General features: G+C 42.6%; 6 protein-coding genes and 2 non-coding genes across 8 annotated transcripts; 3 read left to right on the forward strand and 5 right to left on the reverse strand.

Annotated features, from left to right (window-relative positions):
* Positions 1–7,365: 7,365 nt before the first annotated feature.
* Positions 7,366–7,750, reverse strand: LOC113881712 (histone H4). Its single transcript, XM_027524778.1, has one exon. It carries the CDS (start codon positions 7,725–7,727, stop codon positions 7,416–7,418), a length of 312 nt encoding a protein of 103 aa, XP_027380579.1. The 5' UTR covers positions 7,728–7,750; the 3' UTR covers positions 7,366–7,415.
* Positions 7,751–10,488: 2,738 nt separating this feature from the next.
* On the reverse strand, positions 10,489–10,991 carry LOC113881694 (histone H2B type 1). Its single transcript, XM_027524764.1, has one exon. It carries the CDS (start codon positions 10,946–10,948, stop codon positions 10,568–10,570), a length of 381 nt encoding a protein of 126 aa, XP_027380565.1. The 5' UTR covers positions 10,949–10,991; the 3' UTR covers positions 10,489–10,567.
* Positions 10,992–11,215: 224 nt separating this feature from the next.
* LOC113881687 (histone H2A type 1-J) lies at positions 11,216–11,692 on the forward strand. Its single transcript, XM_027524755.1, has one exon. It carries the CDS (start codon positions 11,255–11,257, stop codon positions 11,639–11,641), a length of 387 nt encoding a protein of 128 aa, XP_027380556.1. The 5' UTR covers positions 11,216–11,254; the 3' UTR covers positions 11,642–11,692.
* Positions 11,693–13,684: 1,992 nt separating this feature from the next.
* Positions 13,685–14,308, reverse strand: LOC113881672 (histone H3.1). The gene has a single exon (XM_027524743.1). It carries the CDS (start codon positions 14,297–14,299, stop codon positions 13,889–13,891), a length of 411 nt encoding a protein of 136 aa, XP_027380544.1. The 5' UTR covers positions 14,300–14,308; the 3' UTR covers positions 13,685–13,888.
* Positions 14,309–17,021: 2,713 nt separating this feature from the next.
* Positions 17,022–17,526, reverse strand: LOC113881676 (histone H2A type 1). Its single transcript, XM_027524746.1, has one exon. The coding sequence runs from the start codon at positions 17,481–17,483 to the stop codon at positions 17,091–17,093; it is 393 nt and encodes a 130-aa protein (XP_027380547.1). The 5' UTR covers positions 17,484–17,526; the 3' UTR covers positions 17,022–17,090.
* Positions 17,527–17,737: 211 nt separating this feature from the next.
* LOC113881696 (histone H2B type 1) lies at positions 17,738–18,217 on the forward strand. Its single transcript, XM_027524765.1, has one exon. The coding sequence runs from the start codon at positions 17,790–17,792 to the stop codon at positions 18,168–18,170; it is 381 nt and encodes a 126-aa protein (XP_027380566.1). The 5' UTR covers positions 17,738–17,789; the 3' UTR covers positions 18,171–18,217.
* Positions 18,218–21,414: 3,197 nt separating this feature from the next.
* TRNAM-CAU lies at positions 21,415–21,487 on the reverse strand. Its single transcript has one exon. It is a non-coding gene; the product is annotated as a tRNA-Met (tRNA).
* A 2,883-nt stretch (positions 21,488–24,370) lies between these two features.
* On the forward strand, positions 24,371–24,442 carry TRNAQ-UUG. Its single transcript has one exon. It is a non-coding gene; the product is annotated as a tRNA-Gln (tRNA).
* Positions 24,443–25,586: the final 1,144 nt, after the last annotated feature.

Consider the following 25,586-nt stretch of genomic DNA (forward strand, 5'->3'; position numbering starts at 1 on the left):
GAAGTGATGGGACCAGATGCCATGATCTTAGTTTTCTGAATGTTGAGTCTTAAGCCAACTTTTTCACTCTTCTCTTCCACTTTCATCAGGAGGCTCTTTAGTTATTTGCGTTCTGCCATAGGGTGGTGTCATCTGCATATCTGAGGTTGTTGATATTTCTCCCGGCAGTCTTGATTCCAGCTTGTGCTTCATCCAGTCCAGCATTTCTCATGATGTACACTGCATATAAGTTAAATAAGCAGGGTGACCTTATACAGCATTGATGTACTTCTTTCCTGATTTGGAACCAGTCTGTTGTTATATATCCAGTTCTGACTATTGCTTCTTGTCCTGTATACAGATTTCTCAGAGGGCAGGTCAGGTAGTCTGGTATTCCCATCTCTTTAAGAATTTTCCACAGTTTGTTATGATCCACACAGTCAGAGGCTTTGGCATAGTCAATAAAGCAGAAGTAGATATTTTTCTGGAACTCTCGCTTTTTCAATGCTCCAGTGGATATTGGCAATTTGATCTCTGGTTCCTCTGCCTTTTCTAAACCAGCTTGAACATCTGGAAGTTCATGGTTCATATACTGTTGAAGCCTGGCTCAGAGAATTTTTAGCATTACATTGCTAGCCTGAGAGATGAGTGCATTGTGCAGTAGTTTGAGCATTCTTTGGCATTGACTTTCTTTGGGATTGGAATGAAAACTGACCTTTTCCAGTCCTGTGACCACTGATGAGTTTTCCACATTTGCTGACATATTGAGTGCAGCACTTTCTTAGCATCCTCTTTTAGGATTTGAAATAGCTCAACTGGAATTCCATCACCTCCACTAATGTTGTTCATAGTGATGCTTCCTCAGGTTCACTTGACTTTGCATTCCAAGATGTCTGGCTCTAGGTGAGTGATCACACCATCGTGTTTATCTGGGTCGTGAAGATCTTTTTTGTATAGTTCTTTGTATTCTTGCCATCTCTTCTTAATATCTTCTGCTTCTGTTAGGTCCATACCATTTCTGTCCTTTATTGTGCTCATCTTTGCATGAAATGTTCTCTTGGTATCCCTAATTTTATTGAAGAGATCTCTAGTCTTTCCATTCTATTGTTTTCCTCTATTTCTTTGCATTGATCACTAAGGAAGGGTAGCAATTGCCTACATGTAAAAAAAAAAAAAATGACAAAATGACTAGGTTTACGTATTTTTATATCTGAAGCTAAAAATTCCCTTGTCTTATCAATATTAATTTTTGTAAAATCAAATGCTAAATATTCATCTAGCCAGTCTCCCAACTCAGGAATATTTTTTCAACAACCCTAGCCCCATCTCTGAAACACTATCAAAGACTTTAACAGGATCTCTGTTTCCCAGAAAGAGAGGGGCCTAACTTCCATTATTACAAGATTACAAATTGCCATGTCTACTAATTTTTGAGCGAATTGTATCCATCTAGCTGTATAAAAGAGAGCGATTTCTCTCCTTGCTTTGCAATCCCTTTAGCAAAAGTGCCTGTGATGTGCTTCACATTCTGGTTTAATGCTTATCCAGTAATAAAGCTTTTCTGTATTTACTCCCTTTGTGCAGAGGTTTTTCTGAATTGGGAGGTATTACTTTTAGCTATATTCCCACATTTTCTGAGGATCTATTAGTATTCTGTGGCTTTCCATTGACGTCTTGAATAATTCCGATAGAAGTCTCTCGGTTCTTAAAAACAAATAAAAAAACCCACAGGAAAAAAAATCCTTAAATATTCAGTACATAATTTAATGCTATCTTATATGTAGTGTTTGAGTATTTGTCTTTAGAAATCTATTGTTATATTTATAGCCTGATTTCTTTTCGATATTACCTTCTCTAAACCTAGACCACCAAATTTTGAATAATGAAGCCATTAAGGTATTATCTATTTAACACTTAAGGTTTGTTCTCTCGTTTACATTTGTAATTAGGCTTATATAATTGTGACAATTGTTCTGTTGTATATATTGTGCAATATTTGAAAAAAGAGGACAAATCAAAAACAGAAACTATACATCCCTAAATTAACCAGGTAAAAGGTTATCGATGTAAATGTTTAACAGTTATACTTTTTCAGTTGGGTGGACCATACTTGCATGCATATAAAGGACATATTGCCAACAGATTTTGTTCCTAAGTATAAATACCTTCTCATTGGGAGGCAACAGTAGCAAATACTTACAGTATATATCAAAGGGGAAATGTCAATATCCTCACTATTTATAATACCATAACTATATTGGGGATTCTATCCCACTCCATACTGATAATATTAATTACTATTATACATTGACCTGACTGATGATTGCTGTTTTTCTTTATAGTTGTCTCTAAGGCCCCTGCTACAAAATATTGGGCTTCCCTTGTGACTCAGCAGGGAAAGAATCTGCCTGCAATGTGGGAGACCTGGGTTCAATCACTGGGTTGGGAAGATACCCTGGGGAAGGGAAAGGCTACTCACTTCAGTATCCTGGCCTGGAGAATTCCATGGACTATAGTCTGTGGAGTCACAAAGAGTTGGACACAACCGAGTGACTTTCACAAAATATAGATCTGAAATTGAGGTTTTCAGAAGAAGCATCAAAAGAACTTTAACAAATAACTGTACCTGATACTGTCAAGCTCTACTACAGGATTTCTTTAAGATTTTCCAAGCCATATCAGAAGCAGGGGGCTTAATCCAAAATCAACAAAGCAAGAATTAATCACACTGGACTGAATGAACTGATTTGATTATGGCTAAAAGTCCTTTACTAAAACCTTCTTAAAAAAAAAAAAAAAAAAAAACACCAAACATTTTTATTCTTTTGCTACCTTTTTCTAACTGATTCCTCAAGTTTTAGAAAAATATTTAAGTAACTGAACTTTTGATAAACTGTCAGGAATACTAACAATGCTTTTGAAAATATAAAATACACATTGCTAGGCCGTGTTTACAAAACAATACAGAAGAGTGATTGGATTTTGTTAAAACTCCTTTTTCATAGGAATGTGATTATTAACACAGGCTTAAAACTAAGCGTGAAAGTGTTAATCGCTCAGTCTGTCTGACTCTTTGTGACCCCATAGACAGTACCCTGCCAGGCTCCTTGGTCCATGGGATTTTCCAGGCAAGAATACTGGAGTGAGTAGCCATTCCCTTCTCCAGGGGATCTTCCTGACCCAGGAATTCAACCCGAATCTCTGCGTCTCCTCCGTAAACAAGAAGGCCTTCATCCCTTTTCACAAACTGTGTCATATGAACAGACCAACTTGTTGGTTCAGTGGTTAAGAATCCACCTGTGCTCTAGAAATCCAAGAGCAACAACTACTGAGCCCATGTGCAGCAACTACTGAAGACCACGAGCCCTAGAACCCGTGCTCCACAACAAGAGTAGGCCCAGCTCTCTACAAGTGGAGAAAGTAGCCTGCATGCAGTAACAAAGACTCAGCACAGCCAGTAATAAATAAAAATAAATATTTTTTTAAAAAGCAGACCAAGTTGAACAAAAGATACAAATTTAAATGTTCTATTATATACTTATCTAAGAGTCTGGTCATGTTTGATCAAATTCTTGATCTTGGCTTCCCAAACATTTTGAAATATGTACTTCTTATACTATTTGCAGAGTTGTAATTCTGCTGCAGAGAAGCAAGTGAAACTCAAAAGATGCATTAAGTATTTTACATGATTCAGCTGTCATACATCTCCTTGAACCCTTATTTTAAGCCTTAACTTACCCCATGTCTTTCTCCTTGTCTCAAACGGTATGTTTAAATTTATCTGTAAAAAATCAGGCATCTCTAGCATTTTAATTTGATTTGAGTCTTTTTATGCCCTGGGAGAACTTGCCTCACAGTTTTGTTGGAGGCTCCCAGGGCATCAAGTTAATTTCCCATAGGTTGGTGGGGGATCAAATATGGAAACAGGGAAAACACTAAGGATATTAAAACAAGTAACCTAGGAGAGAGAAGATAGTCCTCCCACCAAGGTGGGATTATGGTGGTACTGAGAACTGATGTTTCCATATATATTTTGAAGGCAAAACCAGGAAGATTTCTAGAAGAATTGAATGGGGAAGAATGAAGTCATTATCAATTAAATTAGGGAGTGATTTAATTAAAGATTAGGAGGAGGGAATACCAAAGATTCTAGTTTGGGCATGTTAATTTTAGGATGTCAAACATCCATGTGAAGAAAGCAATTAGGGGATAGGGGGAATTTCCTGGCAGTCCGGTAGTTACAATTCAGCACTTTCACTGCTGAGGCCCTGGTCAGGGAACAAAGATAGCACAAGTCACTTGGCCAAAACAAAAAAAAGAGAGAGAGAGAAAAGAAAGAAAGTAATTGAGGTTACGCCTGTCTGGAGTTTAGGAGAGAAGCCTGAGTTGGCAATATAAAGTTGGGAGTCATTGATATACAGATGGTATTTAAAGTCTGAGCTTGGTCAGATCTTCAAGGGGGTCAGTATAGAGCAAGAAGCAGTACAAACTTAGGCCTGTATCCCTCAACATTAAGGGTCTGTGGAGAAGAGATGAACTAACAAAAGATACAGAGCCTCTGATAAAATAGAACCAAATGAAAAAAGCATATCAAAGAGAAATTATAGGATCAATTATGTCAGTGTTTCCAATAGATTAAGTAAAATGAAGACTATTGGCCATTGGATGTATCAATAGGAAAATGATTTTGATGATTTTATACTAGTTTACTTTCTGTCTTTTCCCTAGTAGAAAAAAAGTGGGGACTTTTCCCCCTGGTGATATCACCAGTGCCAAGTACAATGTCTGAAATCTAGCAGTTATTCAATAATTAATAAATAAATGAATTAGTTAACTAACATTCCTGCTGCTATCGACGGAGAGCTCTTCTTACTGACTGCCCTACAGTGTACTCACTAGGGTAGAGTCCTGAGCAAGCAATGGAACTGTGTTAAGCAATACATGCTAATTCTCAAAGCATTTAGTCACAATATATTTTTCCTATTTAAAGTTTTAAAGACTATGGTTTCTTTTTAAGGGTAGTTTTCCTAGTATAGCTAAGAAAGGAAAGCCAGGCTGTTTACCTAGGTTTCTGATGCCTCGATTCTATAACCACTGAACCTAGCAGATGTTTATAGCAAGATCTTTCTATGCAACAAACTTTAATTCATTGACCACAAATAAAATAAACCCTTGCATTTGAACTCAATCCTCTCTTGGGAGAAAGGTAAGAACTTGAATTCCTGGACAAGACCTCTCATTGCAACAAAGAAAGATTGATGCTTTGTCTCTTAATTTGGGTCTGAACCTTGGGGCTGAGAGTTCCACAGCCTTTGATTGTATTCTCTTAAAGTTGAAATTGATGAAAAAATGATATTAAAAACCAAAATTTGCTCTTAGATTTGAAAAGGCCTGTGGAACCAGGAGAAATGAGAGGTGATAATGAGTTGTATTTGAGAAGACACAATCCCACAGATTCTGATAACTGGTCTAGGGAAACATCAGTTATTAATATTTAAACAAACAACTTTCTCATAGTAATTCTTATGTGCCTCCACATAAGAGAGAGATCTCATGCCCACATGATGCCTGGGTTCCTTTTTGGCAGTTAAATTCTATGCCATTCAAAAAAATGAAATGAGGTTGATAGAAAGGGAGAACATGGAGTAAGAGAAAGACAAAAATTACAGCAAACCTATCAGTTATGCTGTGATCATCCTCAGAAAGCTCAGGAAGGCTCCTCCTCCTCCCCTTTATTTACCACCCAGATTGTGAATACAAATGAACAGAATGATATTGGAGAAATAAAGTGATCCTTATCACTCAATTGTATAAATGGAGAAGCCAAAGCCCAGAAAAATATATAACTTAACTCATTATCACAAGGGAATGGTGGTATAGGTTTAATCCCAAGTCATCTGCTCCTAATGATTATGCTTACTTTTCACCATCTTGCACCCCTTTAGTTGGTATCAATAGTAAAATCACAGTAAGTCGGAAAGAGAAAAACAAATATCGAGTATTAACTCACATATATGGAATCTAGAAAGATGGTACTGATGGACCTATTTGCAGGACAGCAAAACAGACGCAGACCTAGAGAACAGATTTGTGGACACAGTGAGGGAAGGAGAGGGTGGGATGAATTGATTAGCGTTGAAACATATACATTACCATATATAAAATAGAAAACCAGTGGGAATTTGCTGTATGATGCAGGGAGCTCAACTGTGACAACCTAGAAAGGGGTGGGGCGGGGGTGGGTGGTGGTGGTGGTGGTGGGCTGAGTTCAAGAGAGAGGGCAACATATGTATACCTATGGCTGATTCATGTTGATGTATGGCAGAAACCAATGCCATATTGTAAAGCAATTATTCTCCAATTAAAACCAAATAAAAAAGAGTAAAGTCATAAAAGAAGACATTTGCATCTCTCAAAATATCTATCTTTTACATCCTGAATAGATTGTTTTTTATATCCAAAATATATGTGGGTCTGCTTAGTGATGCCAAATCAGACTTTTCACAAGATGAAAATAAGTACATTTTTCATGAACATGTTTACATTAGTGACCCCAAAAATTAAGAAAAAATGTCTAAATAAAACATTTGCACTGCATGTGGGCCAGAAATTTTATGCTTTTGCTTTATCTGCATCCATTACTGTAACTGTCCCTTCTCAATTCTTACCACCAGTGGTATTCATTTCACCAAATACAGAACACCTAATGAGGACCAATTATGAACCTCGCCTTTAAAAAACCACCAAAGTAATTTAAAAATATTCTTTTTAAACTCTTAACTCACTTGATTTTATGAGTATACTAATTTTAAGCCTTCTCCCAGACTTCCCTTGTAGTCCAGTGGTTAAGAATCCGCCTGTCAATGCAGGGAGCATAGGTTTGATCCCTGGTCCTTAAAGATTTCGCATGGCACGGGGCAACCAAGCCCATGTGCCACAACTACTAAGCCTGTGCTCTAGAGCCCGCGAGCCACAACTATTGAGCCAAGACGCTGCAACTACGTACAAGAGCCGGTGCCAGACTCGACTGTACCTTACTTACTAGTGTACGTTATATTAATCGAAATCTTCAAAGTACCCTACTCTTAATAGGACGGCTTAACTACAAGAATTTCGTTTTTTTAAAAAAGTTACTTGCCATCAAAAACTTTTATCTTGACTAGCTACATCCGTTAACTAGTCATGCAACTTTAGGCCCTAACCAACCTAGCACAAATATATGCTAATATAAAAGCTTGACGGGGCACAGGACCCCGCTGTACAAGTGTGGGACTAGGCGCGCACGCGCCTTGGAGCAGAAACAAGACGGCCTTTTAGACCAAAGTATTAAGTGTATCTTTGGCACTTAATGAAACGAGAATTACAGCTCCTTACAAGGAAAATTGGGAAGCCCTGAAAAGGGCCTTTTGTTAGGTGAATGGAAGCGAAATGAACACTCAGCCGCCGAAGCCGTAGAGGGTGCGGCCCTGTCGCTTGAGCGCGTAGACCACGTCCATGGCGGTGACAGTCTTGCGCTTGGCGTGCTCGGTGTAGGTGACCGCGTCGCGGATCACGTTCTCCAGGAACACCTTCAGCACCCCGCGGGTCTCCTCGTAGATGAGCCCGGAGATGCGCTTCACACCACCACGACGAGCCAGGCGCCGAATAGCAGGCTTGGTAATGCCCTGGATGTTATCACGAAGGACTTTGCGGTGGCGCTTAGCGCCTCCTTTGCCCAGACCCTTTCCGCCTTTGCCGCGACCAGACATGACGAAGACCTGAAGACCCAATAAAGCATAACTTCCACGCCTCGCGATGCACCTTTATACATCTGTTAGCGGACCGAACTGAGAACCTGAAGAAAGGAGGAGGCGGGAAATCACGCCGTTAGTGGGGGAGGGGAATTGGGCCAAAAGGGAAAAAAAAAAGAGGCCTTCTCTGTTCCTTTGGACTGTGGTAACTCTTTTGTTACCTTAAGATTTAGAATTGCTTTTGAATTCTAGGGAAAACACGAATGTTGTGGAAAATACAGAAAAGGGGAAGTAATAACTTGTTATCGCACCACACATAGATCTCCCCTAGTAGCCAATTTGGTATTTTGGTGAACAGATAAAAGCGCAGACTCCAGGAAAATGTATGCTATTCTGTATAGGGCCTTCTAAAACCTCTTTATACTGGTATATTTAAATCAACTCCCCTTGAGTTTTTAATAACAAGTTATTAATGTCTGCTTATTACTGCTTATGAATTTTCCATAGCACAGTTTAAAACAGTTCTCTACCAATTCCTTAATCAGCAATATTTTTTAATATAATTTTTTTGCTGCTCTTGAAATACCACCTTTAACATACTTAGAACTATTACTAAAATTCTGTTCTATGTATTACAGTTCCCAAATAATCTATTTGTTACATTCAGAATTAATTTGGGGATAGATTATATTTTCTTTGATTAACTGTCCACCTAGCAAGATTTATGGATTTATTTCCCACTAAGAGTATCATCTTTAATGTAATTTCTGTAATATACTGAGAAAATTTGTCCTTCCTAGTGTGTTTCCATTAGAATGTTTTCAACATTGCAAAATGTTACAAGAAAAAAGAAAAGAAAACGCCTTTGGGCTTTTCAGAGGCACCAGGCTTTCCTGCCAACAGAGAGAAGGTGCATTGTTTCAAAGAGAACTGAAGAGGTGAAGGAAATATAAAGTTTTCCAATTCTGCACTCTTAAACTGGCACAAGAGAAAGGACTCAGGATTATTTTTCAAACTGCTCTTTAGCCATCTACTACCTTTAACAATGCTTATCATTTTACAGTATTTTTATGGAAGGTGGTGGAGCAGAGTGGGGTAAATTGCAAAGAGAGGGATCTAGAAGAGAACCTAGAAAACTGTTAAAAACTATGCTGTCGCATGACAAGTCAAGTCCTGTTAATACTCTATCTTAAAATTACTGTACATCCCAACTATAAAAGGTTGAGATTTTAATAACGCATGAGATTCTGGGCCAGCTGCAGCTTGGAGAACAAGCACTCAGACACACTGGTGGTGAAGTAGGCCTCCTTGTCATCTAATATCTAAAACTACTAGATCCACCTCTTCAATTTCAAACGCAGTAAGTAGCTAAGTAGTGAAAAGTTGCAACCAAGAGAGCCGTGAGCTACACTGGGATTCATGACCTCCAGAGGAGAGGATTTCGATCAGGGGTCAGAGACGAGGCTTGATCACTTGAAGCTTATGTGAAATAAAACTTTATTAACGTATACAGGGACAAAAGAAGCTTCTGACATCAGAAGGGGGCATTAGAAAGGGACAGAATGACCCCCTTGCTAGCTCTTAGCAAGCAGTTATATATCTATTAAAGAATCATCTCAAAACAGAGTTGCATCAGGCCCCTCTTCCAATAGGCATTTTGAGATAGCACTGACATAAAGTGAATCATCCCCTGCCATAAAACAATTGACATGAAATTTAAAGAAAGGCAGCTTTCCAGCAAATACATTGTTTCAATACCATAGCTTAAGAGAAAATTTCCTTGAGTAAGACAATGGTTTGTTGAGCAATGGTCTATTCAAGGTTTGAGTCTTAGGCTGAACCGACTTGAAGACAGGCAGATTCCAAGGCAAATACATCTTTCATTAACACAGCTTAAGAAAAAGATTTCCATTAAAAAAAACCCATTGGTTAGCTCAAGGTTTGAGAAAAGTTTAAGTTCAGGTAGAACCAGGTGTCATCATGACAACACAAAATTTACAAGAAACCTTTTAATTTTGTATAGCGGGGGGACAAAAAAAAGTCTGCCACTTGGCGTCTATTTCCTCTGCTTAGGGACCCCTAGCCTTGTTACCCTCTGTGTAGCTTATTGGTTATACTGCAAGGAACCAATTCTATGTTAGAACTGTCTCTGATTTGCTTCTCCTTTTTATAATCGTATAATGAGCTTCGTCAGAGGATCCTGGCCCTCAGCCTGTTAAATTGCCTTTGTTCACGTCACAGAGAGATAATTTAAACCGCCCAACTGTGAATGGCTACAAGAAATACATGCCTGCCCTGAAGCTGACCATTCCCGGAGTTGGCCCTTTTTACTTCCTTATTGCCTCTCCCTCTTCTGCTTTTTGACTTTAGTTCTAAAGAACTTGAAGTCCAGATACCGACAAGATGGTCATTAAGACAGTCTGCCACCATGTCGGTTTGGCGGCTTTCTGTATAGTATCCCTTAACCTAAATATTTTTCGAGACTCATTAGCCTAGAGTACGACGAGCAGGGAGTTTGGAGCCAGCAATGAACAAGACAGATGCCAGATAGCTTAATTGGAAGACCTTAACTCTAAGACCACAGAAAAGCCCAGAAATGATTGTAATGCCCTGGCTACTTACACTGCAACAAGTTATCTTCAAATACTTCTGCGAACAAAATTAGAAAGCGAAACTTAAGCCTTTTATTAAGAAAAAAACCACTATACTGCAAAAAACAAAATAACCTCTCAAACAGAAAACTCTCTAACATCACAAACTAAACACTTCAAAACAGTTATCAGTGGACAGGCTCTTTTATAGAAAAGGTAGGTGGCTCTGAAAAGAGCCTTTGGGTTCCACGAGGCCTGTAAAGACGTTTACTTGGAGCTGGTGTATTTGGTGACGGCCTTGGTGCCCTCGGACACGGCGTGCTTGGCCAGCTCCCCGGGCAGCAGCAGGCGCACGGCCGTCTGGATCTCCCTGGATGTGATGGTCGAACGCTTGTTGTAATGCGCCAGGCGCGACGCCTCGCCAGCGATGCGCTCGAAGATATCGTTGACGAAGGAGTTCATGATGCCCATGGCCTTGGACGAGATGCCGGTGTCCGGGTGGACCTGCTTCAGCACCTTGTACACGTACACGGAGTAGCTCTCCTTGCGGCTGCGCTTGCGCTTCTTGCCGTCCTTCTTCTGCGCCTTGGTCACCGCCTTCTTAGAACCCTTCTTCGGGGCAGGAGCGGACTTCGCTGGCTCAGGCATGGTGAAGTACTGCGGTCACAGAACCACTGAAGAAGAGGAAGCCGAAAGGCACCTTTTTAAGGACAAGGGTTTATGCAAATGAAGTGCAGTAGAGATTTCTGGTGATTGGTGCGTCTTCTGTGTGACATCACAGCTCAGCTTCGCCCAATCAAGGTAGGCATCCTGCATAGTCGCATTTCCATTGGTCTAAACAAAAGTAAAACGGTAGCCAATCGTACCGCTTTCTTTTCGCGCCCAGCGAGGGTTATAAACTTTCCGTTTCTGGGTTCGCCTCTCATTCTCCACGGTGACCGTTGATCTTGAATCATGTCTGGACGTGGCAAACAAGGCGGCAAGGCTCGCGCCAAGGCCAAGACTCGCTCTTCGCGGGCAGGACTCCAGTTCCCCGTGGGTCGAGTGCACCGCCTTCTCCGCAAGGGTAACTACGCCGAGCGGGTCGGGGCCGGGGCCCCGGTGTACCTGGCGGCGGTGCTGGAGTACCTGACGGCCGAGATCCTGGAGCTGGCGGGCAACGCGGCCCGGGACAACAAGAAGACGCGCATCATCCCGCGTCACCTGCAGCTGGCCATCCGCAACGACGAGGAGCTCAACAAGCTGCTGGGCAAAGTCACCATCGCCCAGGGTGGTGTCCTGCCCAACATCCAGGCGGTGCTGCTGCCCAAGAAGACTGAGAGCCACCACAAGACTAAGTAAAGAACCAAGATTGGAAACAACGAAATAAACGGCTCTTTTCAGAGCCACTTCCATGATCAGGGAAAAGAGTAGCACAATTTATGGTACCTGAAACTTAAATACTCTTTGTTACAGTACTGAGACTTGCAACTTAATGCTCTGGTTGTGTAGGGTATGTTCTAGTCTATATTTCAGAGTTAGTATTTAGGGGCAGTTGTGAACAAAAGAACATTTGTGTTAGACTAAGTTTCAAACTTATTGATAAGTTTTGGTTACCTATAACCAGAGGTCCCCATGAGGAAATTAAGCATGTGGTGTGAATTTTCATTTCCTAAGTCGCATGTTGGAGAAAGCCCATCAATGGTTTTCTGTGAAAGATACGCAGAAGCCATTGGGGTGACTGTAGGAAGATAGACTTGCAAAAGTATTCATATCGTTACCCGGACTGGAAAAATTAAGAACAAACCGGACAATACAAACTGGGTTGTAACAAAAGTACAAGATTTTGGTAGTCAGGCCTGGCAAGGTCCTCTAATTCCAGAATGAGACATGTTTGGAACATGTATGCCATTTAGCATTTTGGCCTTTTCAAGGATTGCAGACACAAAGACTTCCTATTATTAAATGTTAAAGCACTTGTTTTCAACAAATGCCACACACCTAGGTACCATACGTTGATACATTAATGAGACACTGCCTGTTCTAAAAGAAATCTAATGAGAAACGAAATAAAGTACAACGTAGCAAGAGGAGTACGCAAAGAATGCAAAAGGAGCATAGAGGAGACTGAGAAGTAACACTTGGTCTGAGGATTAAAGCAAATTGGGAAATAGAGGAAAGCATAGGGATTTCAGCAGAAAATTAGTCACCAGACTCGTGGCTTGTATGTGCAGGCAAATGACCAAAAGTTCGCTATTGGAAAATAAAGCAGAGGGGCCACAAGAGAGGAGTCAGAGGGATGGATCTCTAGGACGTTCCTTTGGTTCTAAATCCTCCATATATCTTGTATGTCAGTCGTGTCCGACTCTGCCACCCTATGAACTGTAGGCCGACTTCCAAATCTTTATGTCCATCCCAGACTTAATTCAAGTTCAGACATACATATTCATCTACTTTATGATATTCCTCTTTTTTTTTTTTTTTTTTTAACTTTCTTATACACTTATAGTGGAGAAGGCAATGGTACCCCACTCCAGTACTCTTGCCTGGAAAATCCCATGGATGGAGGAGCCTGGTAGGCTGCAGTCCATGGGGTCGCTAAGAGTCGGACACGACTGAGCGACTTCACTTTCACTTTCATGCATTGGAGAAGGAAATGGCAACCCACTCCAGTGTTCTTGCCTGGAGAATCCCAGGGACGGGGGAGCCTGGTGGGCTGCCGTCTATGGGTCGCACAGACTCGGACACCACTGGAGCGACTTAGCAGCAGCATACTCATAGATCTCTGGGAAATTAAAAATGTATATCCCAGATTTATCATCATCCTTACTCCCCCAGTGATTCTTACAGGCATCACCATCTACCCATTAACATGAACGAAAATAGTCTGGTGTCTGAGTATTTTTATCAGCCATTACGGGCTAGAGTCCATGGGGTCGCAAAGTCGGCAACGACTGAATACACACGTACGCACACACTATGGGATGATTGAACTTTAAATTCCGGAAAAGTTTAGGTGGAAGGAAAACAAATGGAGTTTCGAGACCTGGAATATTTGTGTCCACACGTAACTAGAAATATCCACATAACTAGGGCTACTAACTTCCCCTGAAAGGAATCTTCAAATGAAAACTGATAAATTAAGAATAACAACTGCGTATATTGAAGCGAGGGTGCCCTACCCAGCCAGCAGAAAGGCCATCTGTCCTGGGCCCCTCTTGACTTGGTATCTGTTCCCGAACCCAGAAGGCTTGGCTTACACACTCAAAAATTTACACTGATTAAAAGCTGGCCTTACACGTGCCTGGGACTGGGGGAAGGAGGGAGCATTAATACTTTGGATCAAACATCTCCCTTTCCATATAAAGGCTGATTCCGGGGAAGGGAGACTTTCAATACTTCCCTCTTAAGGTGCATAATGTTGGCATCACCCCAAATTCCACGTGGTAATCATAGGTCCTACGTTTCACAACGCCACTCAGAAACACTAGTGTAACACTTTCTGCCACAAGGGATACCAGGAGTAAACAGCAAGGTAACAGTCCTTTTTCATTGTCTATGTGGGCGGCTCTGAAAAGAGCCTTTGGGGTTGAGGAAAAACGGCCAGGCTCACGCCCTCTCCCCGCGGATGCGGCGAGCAAGCTGGATGTCCTTGGGCATGATGGTGACGCGCTTGGCGTGGATGGCGCAGAGATTGGTGTCCTCGAAGAGGCCCACCAGGTAGGCCTCGCACGCCTCCTGCAGCGCCATCACCGCCGAGCTCTGAAAGCGCAGGTCGGTCTTGAAGTCCTGAGCGATCTCGCGCACCAGCCGCTGGAACGGCAGCTTGCGAATCAGTAGCTCAGTGGACTTCTGGTAACGGCGGATCTCGCGCAGAGCTACCGTGCCGGGCCGATAGCGGTGCGGCTTCTTCACGCCGCCGGTGGCCGGCGCGCTCTTCCGAGCCGCCTTGGTGGCGAGCTGCTTGCGCGGCGCCTTGCCACCCGTGGACTTCCGAGCAGTCTGCTTGGTACGAGCCATAGTGTCAGCAGGTTTAAAGAACGCCGCCTAGACACATATTTATAGAGCGAGTCAGAAGCTGATTGGACAAAAGGCGACCAGGACTGTCCAATCAGTAATCGGACTGACTCAAGTCAGTTCAGCTCCTACACAGTCGTGTCCGACTCTGCGACCCCATGGACTGCAGCACGCCAGGCTTCCCTATCTAGCACCAACTCCCGGAACTTGCTCAAACTTATGTCCATCGAGTTGGTGATGCCGACGCGAACTTTTCGATTGTTGCCCAAAGCCCCTGACCTCAATTTTTTTCTCAATTTTTCCCGTACAATTGTTTGCTATATAATAGCATTTTTCAGAAGAAATAAATACACACTACATGAGAAACATAGACTACAATCCATGGGGTCGCAAAGAGTCAGACACGACTGAGCGACTTCACTTTCACTTTTCACTTTCATGCATTGGAAAAGGAAATGGCAACCCACTCCAGTATTCTTGCCTGGAGAATCCCAGGAACTGGAGCCTGGTGGGCGGCCGTCTATGGGGTCACACAGAGTCGGACACAACTGATGTGACTTAGCAGGAGCAGCTGCAGCAACTATATTAGAATAAAATAAAAAACAGGAGACATTCTTTTAGATAGTATTTCAACCCAGTATATCTAAAATTTTCATTTCAACATGTAATCAATTGTTAGATATTTCACATTCTTTTTAAATTTTGCACTAACCATTCAAAATACAGTGTACACATATAACATGTCCACCACTTCCTTTTTCAGGTTAGCCACATGTCTATTGCCCAGGGCCACTGGTTTTTACCATATTGACAATGAATGCAGCTCTATACCATCACCCCTCATCTTTCCTCTAAACACAAATTTTAAGAACTGTAAAAATTTTTTTCAGGAAAAACAATTTGATTTGCATGTGAGGAATTCAAGTTATTACTTCATAAAGAAACGCATCCTTGCATGAACTTCTTTTCGAACAATTCCCTTGCAACATAATTGATTTTTCTGTTTTAGGAATGTAATTCCTTTGTTTTTAAAGAATCTAAATCCCCTCCAATAATGTATATTTACCACACATCCCATGAGTTTGCATCTATAATAGTTCCTTGCATGCATGTGCGATACTCAGTCACTAAGTTGTGTCTGACTCTTTGCGACCCCAGGCACTGTAGTCTGCTCAGCACCTCTGTCCATGGAATTCTCCACGCATGCTGGAGCAGATTTCCATTTCCTTCTCCAGGGGATCTTCCCCAGCTGGGGATCGAACCCTCCGTCTCCTGCATTAGCAGGCGGATTCTTCCTCACTGAGCCACCTGGGAAGCCACTGGCAGAAACTTGGGATAAGCTCCTTGCCTGACATCTGAATTTTTCTGATCATCTCCCTCCCCTCAGAGCCTAGAAGTTACCTGCCAAGATTTTTTTCTTCTTGAAAGTAAGTGGAAAATTATCTAATTCCATTAGTACATCAAGATCTTTAACACAATTGAAAGACCAAGAAGGTGGTATTTTAACAGTAGAATTTAGCATTTTCATCCTGAAACGTATGGCCATTACCTCATATCGACACCTCAATTTGTGTGGATGGGTCCAAGGGAGCTAGGAAAATACTTGAGAACACAATAATAAACAAATGGTTATACTTAACAGGTACCTCAGCTAATTTTTCCGATAAAAGACCTGAAGATTTAAAATGTCCGTATTCAACGATGTAAAACAACGTACACTGACGTGAAATTAGCGATGCCGAAAGCTCAGCTTCTCTGTACATCAGTTTAGAACTGAATCCCGGAGACAGTTTTGGGTGAAGTAGAAAAGTTTTGTTCCTTTGCCAGGCAAAAGGAGACAAAACGGCCTCTTGTCTCAAAGTGAAGTGAAGTCTCTCGATCGTGTCCGACTCTTTGCGACCCCATGGACTGTAGCCTACCAGGCTCCTCCATCCATGGGATTTTCCAGGCAAGAATACTGGAATGGGTTGCCATTTCCTTCTCCAGATCTTCCGGATCCAGGGGTTGAACCTGGGTCTCCCGCATTGTAGGCAGACGCTTTACCGTCTGAGCCACCAGGTAAACTTGTCTCAAAAAACCGTCCCAACCTGGGAAGATTTGAAAAAGAGTTTTATACTTCTCAAGGGCGTGGTTGCTGACAAGGTTAGGGTGTATGCAGGATTATCAGTTGGTCAGGTCTCCTAATCTTGATGACTTTCTCTGATCTCTTCAATCTTGCCTCATGTGGTTTCTAGTCTGCTCCTGAGAGTAGCAACTGTTCAAATCTGCTATTTGGAACTCAGGGAAGGTCAAGGCTAGTCTTGCCTACAAGAAACGGGGAGAAAGGGCCCCCATGTTTGGGAGTCCCACAAGGCCCCACAGTAGGTCTTTTTCAGAAAACTAACGCCTCCAATAATTGCCTTTGGCCTAAGGCACAGGTTTGATTTGATCCCTGGACACACGTAATCTTTAATTACTAAAACCCGGAAAACCAAAGGGCCTTAAAACTGCCACAGAAAGGAATAGACCTTTCATAACGTTTGTGCTTCCCAACTCATAATTGGCACAGGGTGGCAATATTTAGTAAATAAATCCTCGTATCTGTTCATGGGTAAGTTTATAGACTACATGACACACTTTAAAAGGGACTGTCTTCTAAGCTTCAAGGTTGGCATAATACACGCTTACTTTAAACTATCATCTAGTATGTAAGCTTTAGTACTTAGTGCTCAGTTCTTCCAAGGGCTTTTAAGTGGCTCTGAAAAGAGCCTTTGGTTTGATTGAGACCTAAACTGGTGCGAAGTAATCCAGACTTCTATTTGCCTTTCGCCTTATGGTGGCTCTCAGTCTTCTTGGGCAGCAGCACCGCCTGGATGTTGGGCAGGACACCACCCTGGGCGATGGTGACTTTGCCCAGCAGCTTGTTGAGCTCCTCGTCGTTGCGGATGGCCAGCTGCAGGTGACGCGGGATGATGCGCGTCTTCTTGTTGTCCCGGGCCGCGTTGCCCGCCAGCTCCAGGATCTCGGCCGTCAGGTACTCCAGCACCGCCGCCAGGTACACCGGGGCCCCGGCCCCGACCCGCTCGGCGTAGTTACCCTTGCGGAGAAGGCGGTGCACTCGACCCACGGGGAACTGGAGTCCTGCCCGCGAAGAGCGAGTCTTGGCCTTGGCGCGAGCCTTGCCGCCTTGTTTGCCACGTCCAGACATGATTCAAGATCAACGGTCACCGTGGAGAATGAGAGGCGAACCCAGAAACGGAAAGTTTATAACCCTCGCTGGGCGCGAAAAGAAAGCGGTACGATTGGCTACCGTTTTACTTTTGTTTAGACCAATGGAAATGCGACTATGCAGGATGCCTACCTTGATTGGGCGAAGCTGAGCTGTGATGTCACACAGAAGACGCACCAATCACCAGAAATCTCTACTGCACTTCATTTGCATAAACCCTTGTCCTTAAAAAGGTGCCTTTCGGCTTCCTCTTCTTCAGTGGTTCTGTGACCGCAGTACTTCACCATGCCTGAGCCAGCGAAGTCCGCTCCTGCCCCGAAGAAGGGTTCTAAGAAGGCGGTGACCAAGGCGCAGAAGAAGGACGGCAAGAAGCGCAAGCGCAGCCGCAAGGAGAGCTACTCCGTGTACGTGTACAAGGTGCTGAAGCAGGTCCACCCGGACACCGGCATCTCGTCCAAGGCCATGGGCATCATGAACTCCTTCGTCAACGATATCTTCGAGCGCATCGCTGGCGAGGCGTCGCGCCTGGCGCATTACAACAAGCGTTCGACCATCACATCCAGGGAGATCCAGACGGCCGTGCGCCTGCTGCTGCCCGGGGAGCTGGCCAAGCACGCCGTGTCCGAGGGCACCAAGGCCGTCACCAAATACACCAGCTCCAAGTAAACGTCTTTACAGGCCTCGTGGAACCCAAAGGCTCTTTTCAGAGCCACTCAACATTTTCTAGAAAAGAGCCGGTGCGCCTTTCCCGTCAGTTCAGTGGGAGTGGGGTACTATCCCTTGAGTAGCGTTTTTAAAAGCGTAGTTCTGTTATGAAAACCAGGTTCATCTGATGCCTCCCCTTATGTTTATACTGGATAGCCACAATACCTAAAAATCTCGAGGGCAACAGTTCAGACGCTGGAGAACTCCAGGAAACCACGAAACATTTACTGATTTCCTAACATTTTTTAATAGTAGCTTCTCAGGAAGCCCCAGATTCAAATACTTGCAGTTTATGTTCTATTAATGTTTCTGGGAGCTTGGGAGCACTGAATGGGGGCCATTTTTGCATACACGGGAACTCCAGATCTTTGTCATACTGCAGGTCAGAATGCAGGATCTAAGGAACATATCTTACAGCTACACAACGTGATCTGAATTGCTTTCTAACTCCTTAAAATGTACATACCCCTGGAGACGAACTTTTACAAGTGAGAATGGAAATACAAGTTGGAATCAGCCACTGAAGCCAGAGGGTGCTAGAGAGTAACGTCCACAGCGGTGACCCTCTTGCCCTTAGCATGTTGGGTATAGGTTTTGGGGTCATGTTCACTTTTTTTAATAAGATTTCAGCACCCCGCGGGTCTCTCTGTAGCCGAGATCAAAGATGCCTTGACCACCCCTGCGGGCCAGGCGCCGGGTGGCGGGCATGGTGATGCCCTGAATGTTGGCACACAGGAACTTACTGTGGCTTACCGTAATTTATAGTCCCTCCCCGCCTTGCCACTGTCTTAACATGTTGAGAGTACAGATAAATCGAAGTTCTAAAGACAAAAGTGGGGTGGGGGTGGCGGAGATGTACTTTCAAAGGGAGGGGGAAGCCAGGTGTTTAGCTGAATTTTTCGGACCAAATTGAAAACAGAGAAATTCGGCGGGACAGATTAGCAGTTCTCGTTTCTCCCGCTTCCTTGTTTCAAACAAAGGCGGAGGAGGAGATACCAGCCGAGGCTGCTCCCGAAGTAGCAGAGTTCTCTTGGATAAGGTGAGGCTGACGGTATGGTACCCGTGGAAGGAAGAAAGGATCCTGTGGATTGAGATGTATTGGGCACGAAAAGGAGATTGACCAGTGAACGTGGATCTCCAGTTGCTACTTGCCTAACTGCAGATGTAGACACAAGATGTAGTGAAGCTCTCAGCCTGAATTGGATTAGGAACGGAAGGACTAACTTCTGGCCCCAGCTCCACCACTTGCTCTGTGGCCATGGAAAAATTTAACCACTCTGAGTATTCCACTCTGTGGAAGGCACTGTTCGCAAACACACCATGTGCAATGTGGCATATTACAGTGTGCTAACAATGTATGCTAGATTGTGAGGACAGTTCTACGGAGTAGGTAGTGTCATCATCTCCATCATCTCAAGGCAAAACACAAGTAATTTACCAAAGGTCCCCACAAAATTTTAGGTGAATGGGATTTAGGCAGCCAAGTTTAAAGTCCATGCTCTTAGCAGTAGGATCCACTGCCTGTCTTAGGTCATAATCGCCACGTCTGAAAGCAAAGTGACAGTAAAGCTCTGAAACAGGACTTTGTTTTTATCAGTCACTCCTACAGCATGACTTCATGTATTCAAAGTTATTGGGCATTAGCCATGTTTTGAGTACTGTGCTATATTCTTAGACCAACTAGGCCACTTCTTGACTGTGTCTTGCCATAGGCTATGTAAGGTATGGATCACCAGACCTTTCCTCTGTAAAATGGAAATAACTCAAAAATTGCGATGATAAATTTAGAGGGAGTTTAGTAGCTCTTGGTCACTCAATGTTCTTTTGTCCTTTTCTCTCCGGTATTTTTGCATATGTATCAGAATAACATGAGATAATAAATAAGAAGACTTTAATTAATAAAGCATTTTTTTCTACTGGAAAGCCGGTAAATCAGTGGGACTCTAGCTAATTTTCTATTATTAACACCCCCCGCACACACACACCCTGTTGCTTTACAGTATTAACAAACTTTCAATAATGCTTTTTTCTTTTACCGCGCTTTCCATGTTCTAAAAGAAATCTCTATAAAACTGCTCAAAGTGATCAGTAGAAGTTAACTATTTCTATTCTGTCTTCTAATAATCTTCAATGAATAATAGCAAACAATTTTAAACATTTAAATGGGATTTAATGCCAAAGGGATTTTAAGTGTTCTTGCTGCCACCAAAACCCAACTGTATTTCCTAAACCATCCTTTCATCCAGTTAACTAGTAAATATTATTCAGCATCTACTATTCACTACAGGATAGTCACTGTATGCTGGGATAGGAATGGAAAATTCCAAATAAGGCTGTTCTTGAACTTAATTCTCAGTCACTGCTGGTGGCCTTGAAAACTGGGAGAACTTTCATACAGGAAAAGTGGGCGGTATCCAGCGTATTTAAAAACACACATATACTCCCAACAACCTCATTTCTAGGAATTTAACATTTTTGAAAATGTGAAAAATGATATGTTACAGAGTTTTCCAAGCAGCCCAGTTTGTAAAACCAAAGACTAGAAATAATCTGAATGGTGAACAATAAAATAGAACATTACAGTATATCATTCTACCTGCAGGTAAAAACAAATCTGAAGGCTCTTTTGCATAATATTAGTAGCAATATTTACTGCTTAGACATTGCGAGATAATGTCCTAAAACTTTCCTTGTGTGCTTTGCCGTGACCGACTCTGCGACCCTTTGAACTGTAGCCCACCAAATTCCTCTGTCCATGGGACTTTTCAGGCAAGAATACTGGAACAGGTTGCCATTTCCTTCTTCAGGGGATCTTCCCACCCAGGGATCAAACCCACCGTCTCCTGTGTCTCCTGCATTGCAGGCGGATTCTTTACCTGCTGAGCCATAGAGGAAATCCCAAAATGTCCTTGTATACATTAAATCACTTATTCTTTATAACAATATTTTGAGTTAAATTAGTTTATACTTGTTTTATAGATTATAAAATACAGGTCCAGAGATGATGAGAAACTTACCTGTAAATGTACAGCTAGTAACAGTCGTGCCCGACTCTTAGCGACCCCGTAAACTGTGGTCCAGCAGGCTCCCTGTACGTGAAAATTTCCAGGCAAGAATACTGGAGTGAGTTGCCATTTCCTTCTCCAGGAGATCTTCCAAACTCAAAGAGTGAGCCTCGAGTCTTCCGAGAAGTCTTAAAAAGAGCTGCCCCCTCTGAGGTTCGAACTCAGGACCTTCAGATTATGAGACTGACGCGCTGCCTACTGCGCTAAGGAGGCAGATACCTGTGCTTATTTCTATTCCAAAGTAGTCTAGCTTCAGAATCCGTATTTGTAACCACTATGTGGTTTCCTCAAGTATTGATAGGTGATGATCTCCATGATTTACTGTCAAGGGCCAAAAGCAACATACAGGATAATGTGCAGTAGATTTTTGTATACATGGGTTTGTATAATCTAAAATATCTCCAGAAGACTACTACACAAATTGCTACTATTGGTTATTTTTGCAGAAAGGATGCTGGATAGCCTAGGAGCAGGGATGGATAGAAAATCTTTTTTGATTGTGATGTTTTTACGCACTTTTAATTTTTAGTCATATGTGCACATTGTCCATAAACAAACAAATGAAATAATAAGATAATAAATGCTTCAGTAGAGATGTATGTGGAAAACCCAAGGAGCAAAAAATAAATAATAGTTACCAGCAGAGGGGAGTGGTGTACAAAAAGCATTCTGGGCAGATGAAGTAAGAACACAGTTGTCACATTCAAGGCACTGGGAATGTTGGTGGGATTAACGTCTACAGGAGTGGGCAAAAGGGAGCAGTGCAAAGGGTTGAGCAAGCAGTCTGAATGTTACACAAAGGGCTTCATTCTGTATCATGAGCACACTTGGCAAAACAATGATAGGACTTCAGTATAAAACCTCTAGGTATGAACCGTGAAGAGTTTATCAAATAAGATTCTGAAATAGTCATGATTCTAGATGCCAGGTTAATTGTATGGTCATTTAAATGAAGCAGACTCTCACATTATTTGTTAAATTATCTATCAGTCATAGATGTTTCTTTGTTTTTCTGAGCATGATGGAGACAGAGAAAGTACCACTAATCCATTAGGGGAACTAGTAGTCCTTTTCTTAACCAGTTAAAAAGAGATGACAAACACAACATTCTTACCTTTGCAACCAGGGAATCAGAATTGCAAACTGCATTGATCTGTATTTAAGTACGCTGCAATAAAGGTCTAATTTTTGGTCATGGACCTGTCTTACAAATCAAGTGACACTCCCACATTTTTATTAGCTGAGAACAGACAGTAGTTTCAAATACTGGCACAGAATTTCATATTGGACAGGAGAAAAGGAATCTGACAACACATTAGGTCACTTTTTACAGCCAGATAATTAATAAATTAATGAAATTCTTAATATATCAGCTCCTTAATGGGTGATGTGGATAAAAATAAAGAAAGGAAAGAGGACGTTGAGAAAGGTAATTTTAAGGAAGGCACTTGGACAAGGCCTCACAGAGGAGTCATTGGCATAAAGTGGTGAGTCACTACCTGGGGGAATCTGTTGCAGGCAAAAGGAACAAGTACCCAAATCAGGCTCCTACTTAGTGTGTTTTGGGAACTGCCAAAGGCTGCTGTGGCTGGAGCAGAGGGAGCCATGGGATGAGAAGTTTCAACTTCTCATCTTTTTATCTTTGTTCAACTTAATTTCTGCATGGAGCCTCAACAACCTGCAAGTTTTCTAGATAGCTGCTGAAAAAAATGCCCTGCAAAGCAAGAGAAGATCACTCCATCTCTGTTAAGATCTACATCCAGAAAAACAAACAATAAAATTGTTATAAAACCATTCCTGAAGAGGTGGGTTCTACCAAAGGAGTCTTATTCTCAGCCATACCCCAGCACCAAGCCCAGAGCCTAGAATGTACACTGAGTCAATGACATGCCAACCAATGTCTCTTTACAGCTTAATATAATGAAAGGACATAGCACTTAGATGGTTATTTAAAGAGGGGAGTTTTCTTATCTTTAATCATCCCACTCTCACAAGACCCCACACAAGCCTGCCAATTTTGTGAAAAAACATTAATTTTGAAAATATATGACAAACAAATTGGCCCATAGAAAGACACTGATGTTCACATTACTTATGGTGGCAAAATATTGGGAACACTCTCATTGAGCAAAACTAAGATTAGGTCAAGAAAATTCCTGTTTCTAGACCTGTTCAGGTTACTGTTCCTGCATGCTAAACAGCCCAAACTTGATGGCACAAAGCATTTTATTAATCTTCATGGAGTCTGTGGTCAGGAATTAGGCAGAGCACAGCTGCAATGGCTATCAGCTCTAAAATGTCTGGGGCTTTAGGCAGAAGATCATTGACTTGTCATTTACAGGACAACTGCTGAGGGCTAGAATTATCTAAAAGCATCTTCACTCATTTGTCTGGCAATTGACACTGGCTGTGGGCTAGGACTAACATTCAGAGAACTTTTCTTTTTTTGGCCACTGACCTGGAGGATCTTTTTCCCTGACCAGGGAGCCAATCTGGTTGCACATGGATGGAAGTGCAGAGTCCCACTGGATGACCAGGGAATTCCCAGCCTGAGCACTTTTATGTAATCTGGCTCCCTAACTGTGTGGTGGCTTCAGAATGATCAGACATCTCATACATTCCAAAGAGGAGTGCCCCAGAACACCTAACCAGAAGTTGTGACATCCTATCTCAGAATAAAAGTCATAATCCTAACAAGGTCCCACACAGCACTGCCAGTTGTATATGAGAAGATGATTAAGTGAGAGGGTACAAAGGCGGAAGCAGGGACTTCACCCTTAGAAAAGATCCTTGAAAATCCAGATGAAAATGTTTTACAAAAGTCATGCTGTTCTACGGATAATTCTTGGTATAGGAATGTCCTGAGTATCACTGGACTTCCAGCATCTGGCCCTGACCTGAAAACCAGTTGTGCCACTAAGCCATGTGAGACAACCAAAACACCCACACATTTTCAAAATTACCCCTCCAGAAGGTACAATTTTGTTGGAGGGTTGGGGGTGGGGGTCACGTTGCTTAAATTTTGGTAATTGGCATCTAGTGCCTCAAAGATGAATATTTGCCACAAGAGATACTTTTTCAAAAGCTTCCCTTGTGGGCCCCATGGTGTAATGGTTAGCACTCTGGACTTTGAATCCAGCGATCCGAGTTCAAATCTCGGTGGGACCTTCCTGGTTGTTTCCATATTCCATTTTACTTCTGCAATCTCGTCCCAGCGTTTCCCCTTTTCTCTTGTAATCCAACCCACCACACGTCAGTCTTAACGAGCAATAGTAACAGAGTCTTCTCTGATGGGAAGTCGGAGCCCACCGGCTGCTGAGCGAAGCTGTGTTCAGAATCCAGCACTCCCAGGAGAAGCCGCCCGTCCTGTAACCCGTGCCCAGGTCTGCCCAGGTCCGGATGCGGAGGCGCCGTCTCTCCGCTGTCTCCCTTTGCTTTATTCCTAGAAAGAAATCTGTGTGAGCAGGCAAAAGAACTTTGTTTTAAAAGAATGGCCACTTTATCCTAAAACTGGAAAAGGAAGTCTAAACTGAGAGGTGATAAATTTGTGATTAGAAGGCGATAAACACGGAGCGTTTCTGTTCTCTCTCGCGGCTGGGCTTTTCACAGAGGGCGCTCAGAGGAGGCATCTGAGCCTACAGGAGCAGAGCACGATAGATGGACTAGCAGTCCGCGCCCTTAACACTTTCAGGCCACCTCTTCCCGTTATAACTGCAAATTCCTTCAATTCTTAGACATGCTAGGAATACCTCTGCACAAAGTTGATCTTGTGGGACTGTTCTTCAAACTGTGGGTAGCAACCCATGAGTGAGCAGCCCTTGCTATCACCTTTGAGAATTCCAGTACAGGACAAGTTATTTCCACTTTGCTGGGGGCAGCTCCCCACATTTTCATGACTGTTGAAACCTAACCTAACCTGGCCACACCTCCAACCTCGTTTGTCACCGTTCCTGTTACACTCGTCCCTCCAAAATATCTTCTAGTCACAAGCTATGATACAATTATTTCTACCATCTTCTTTTCCTTTCCGTATTTACTAACAGCAAAACGTTTTTGCCCTCCATTTTGCCCCCAGTTCTGATTCTCTATTCATTCCTCAAATATTAACTTAGACCTTTCAGCACTTCTTACCCAGGCCTTCATCGGCTCCCTTGTCTAGGCTCGCGTGCTCCATCTGTGTTTCCTCAGCACCCAAATGTCCCCTTCTCCTACCATCTCACGTTTTAATTACTTGTTGAATAACTCCCCCACTGCTGCTCTAGACAGAGGATATCCTAGGGGAGAGACCAGTACTGTGGCTTTGTTCACCTTT

Source organism: Bos indicus x Bos taurus, chromosome 23 (assembly GCF_003369695.1).
Source record: "Bos indicus x Bos taurus breed Angus x Brahman F1 hybrid chromosome 23, Bos_hybrid_MaternalHap_v2.0, whole genome shotgun sequence".
In the NCBI taxonomy this organism is placed as follows: domain Eukaryota; kingdom Metazoa; phylum Chordata; class Mammalia; order Artiodactyla; family Bovidae; genus Bos; species Bos indicus x Bos taurus.

Excerpts from the sequence above, each read along its gene's own strand:
- LOC113881694 (XM_027524764.1), bottom strand. The coding sequence starts at position 10,948 with ATGCCTGAGCCAGCGAAGTCCGCTCCTGCCCCGAAGAAGGGTTCTAAG.
- LOC113881712 (XM_027524778.1), bottom strand. The coding sequence starts at position 7,727 with ATGTCTGGTCGCGGCAAAGGCGGAAAGGGTCTGGGCAAAGGAGGCGCT.
- LOC113881676 (XM_027524746.1), bottom strand. The coding sequence starts at position 17,483 with ATGTCTGGACGTGGCAAACAAGGCGGCAAGGCTCGCGCCAAGGCCAAG.
- LOC113881696 (XM_027524765.1), top strand. The coding sequence starts at position 17,790 with ATGCCTGAGCCAGCGAAGTCCGCTCCTGCCCCGAAGAAGGGTTCTAAG.
- LOC113881687 (XM_027524755.1), top strand. The coding sequence starts at position 11,255 with ATGTCTGGACGTGGCAAACAAGGCGGCAAGGCTCGCGCCAAGGCCAAG.
- LOC113881672 (XM_027524743.1), bottom strand. The coding sequence starts at position 14,299 with ATGGCTCGTACCAAGCAGACTGCTCGGAAGTCCACGGGTGGCAAGGCG.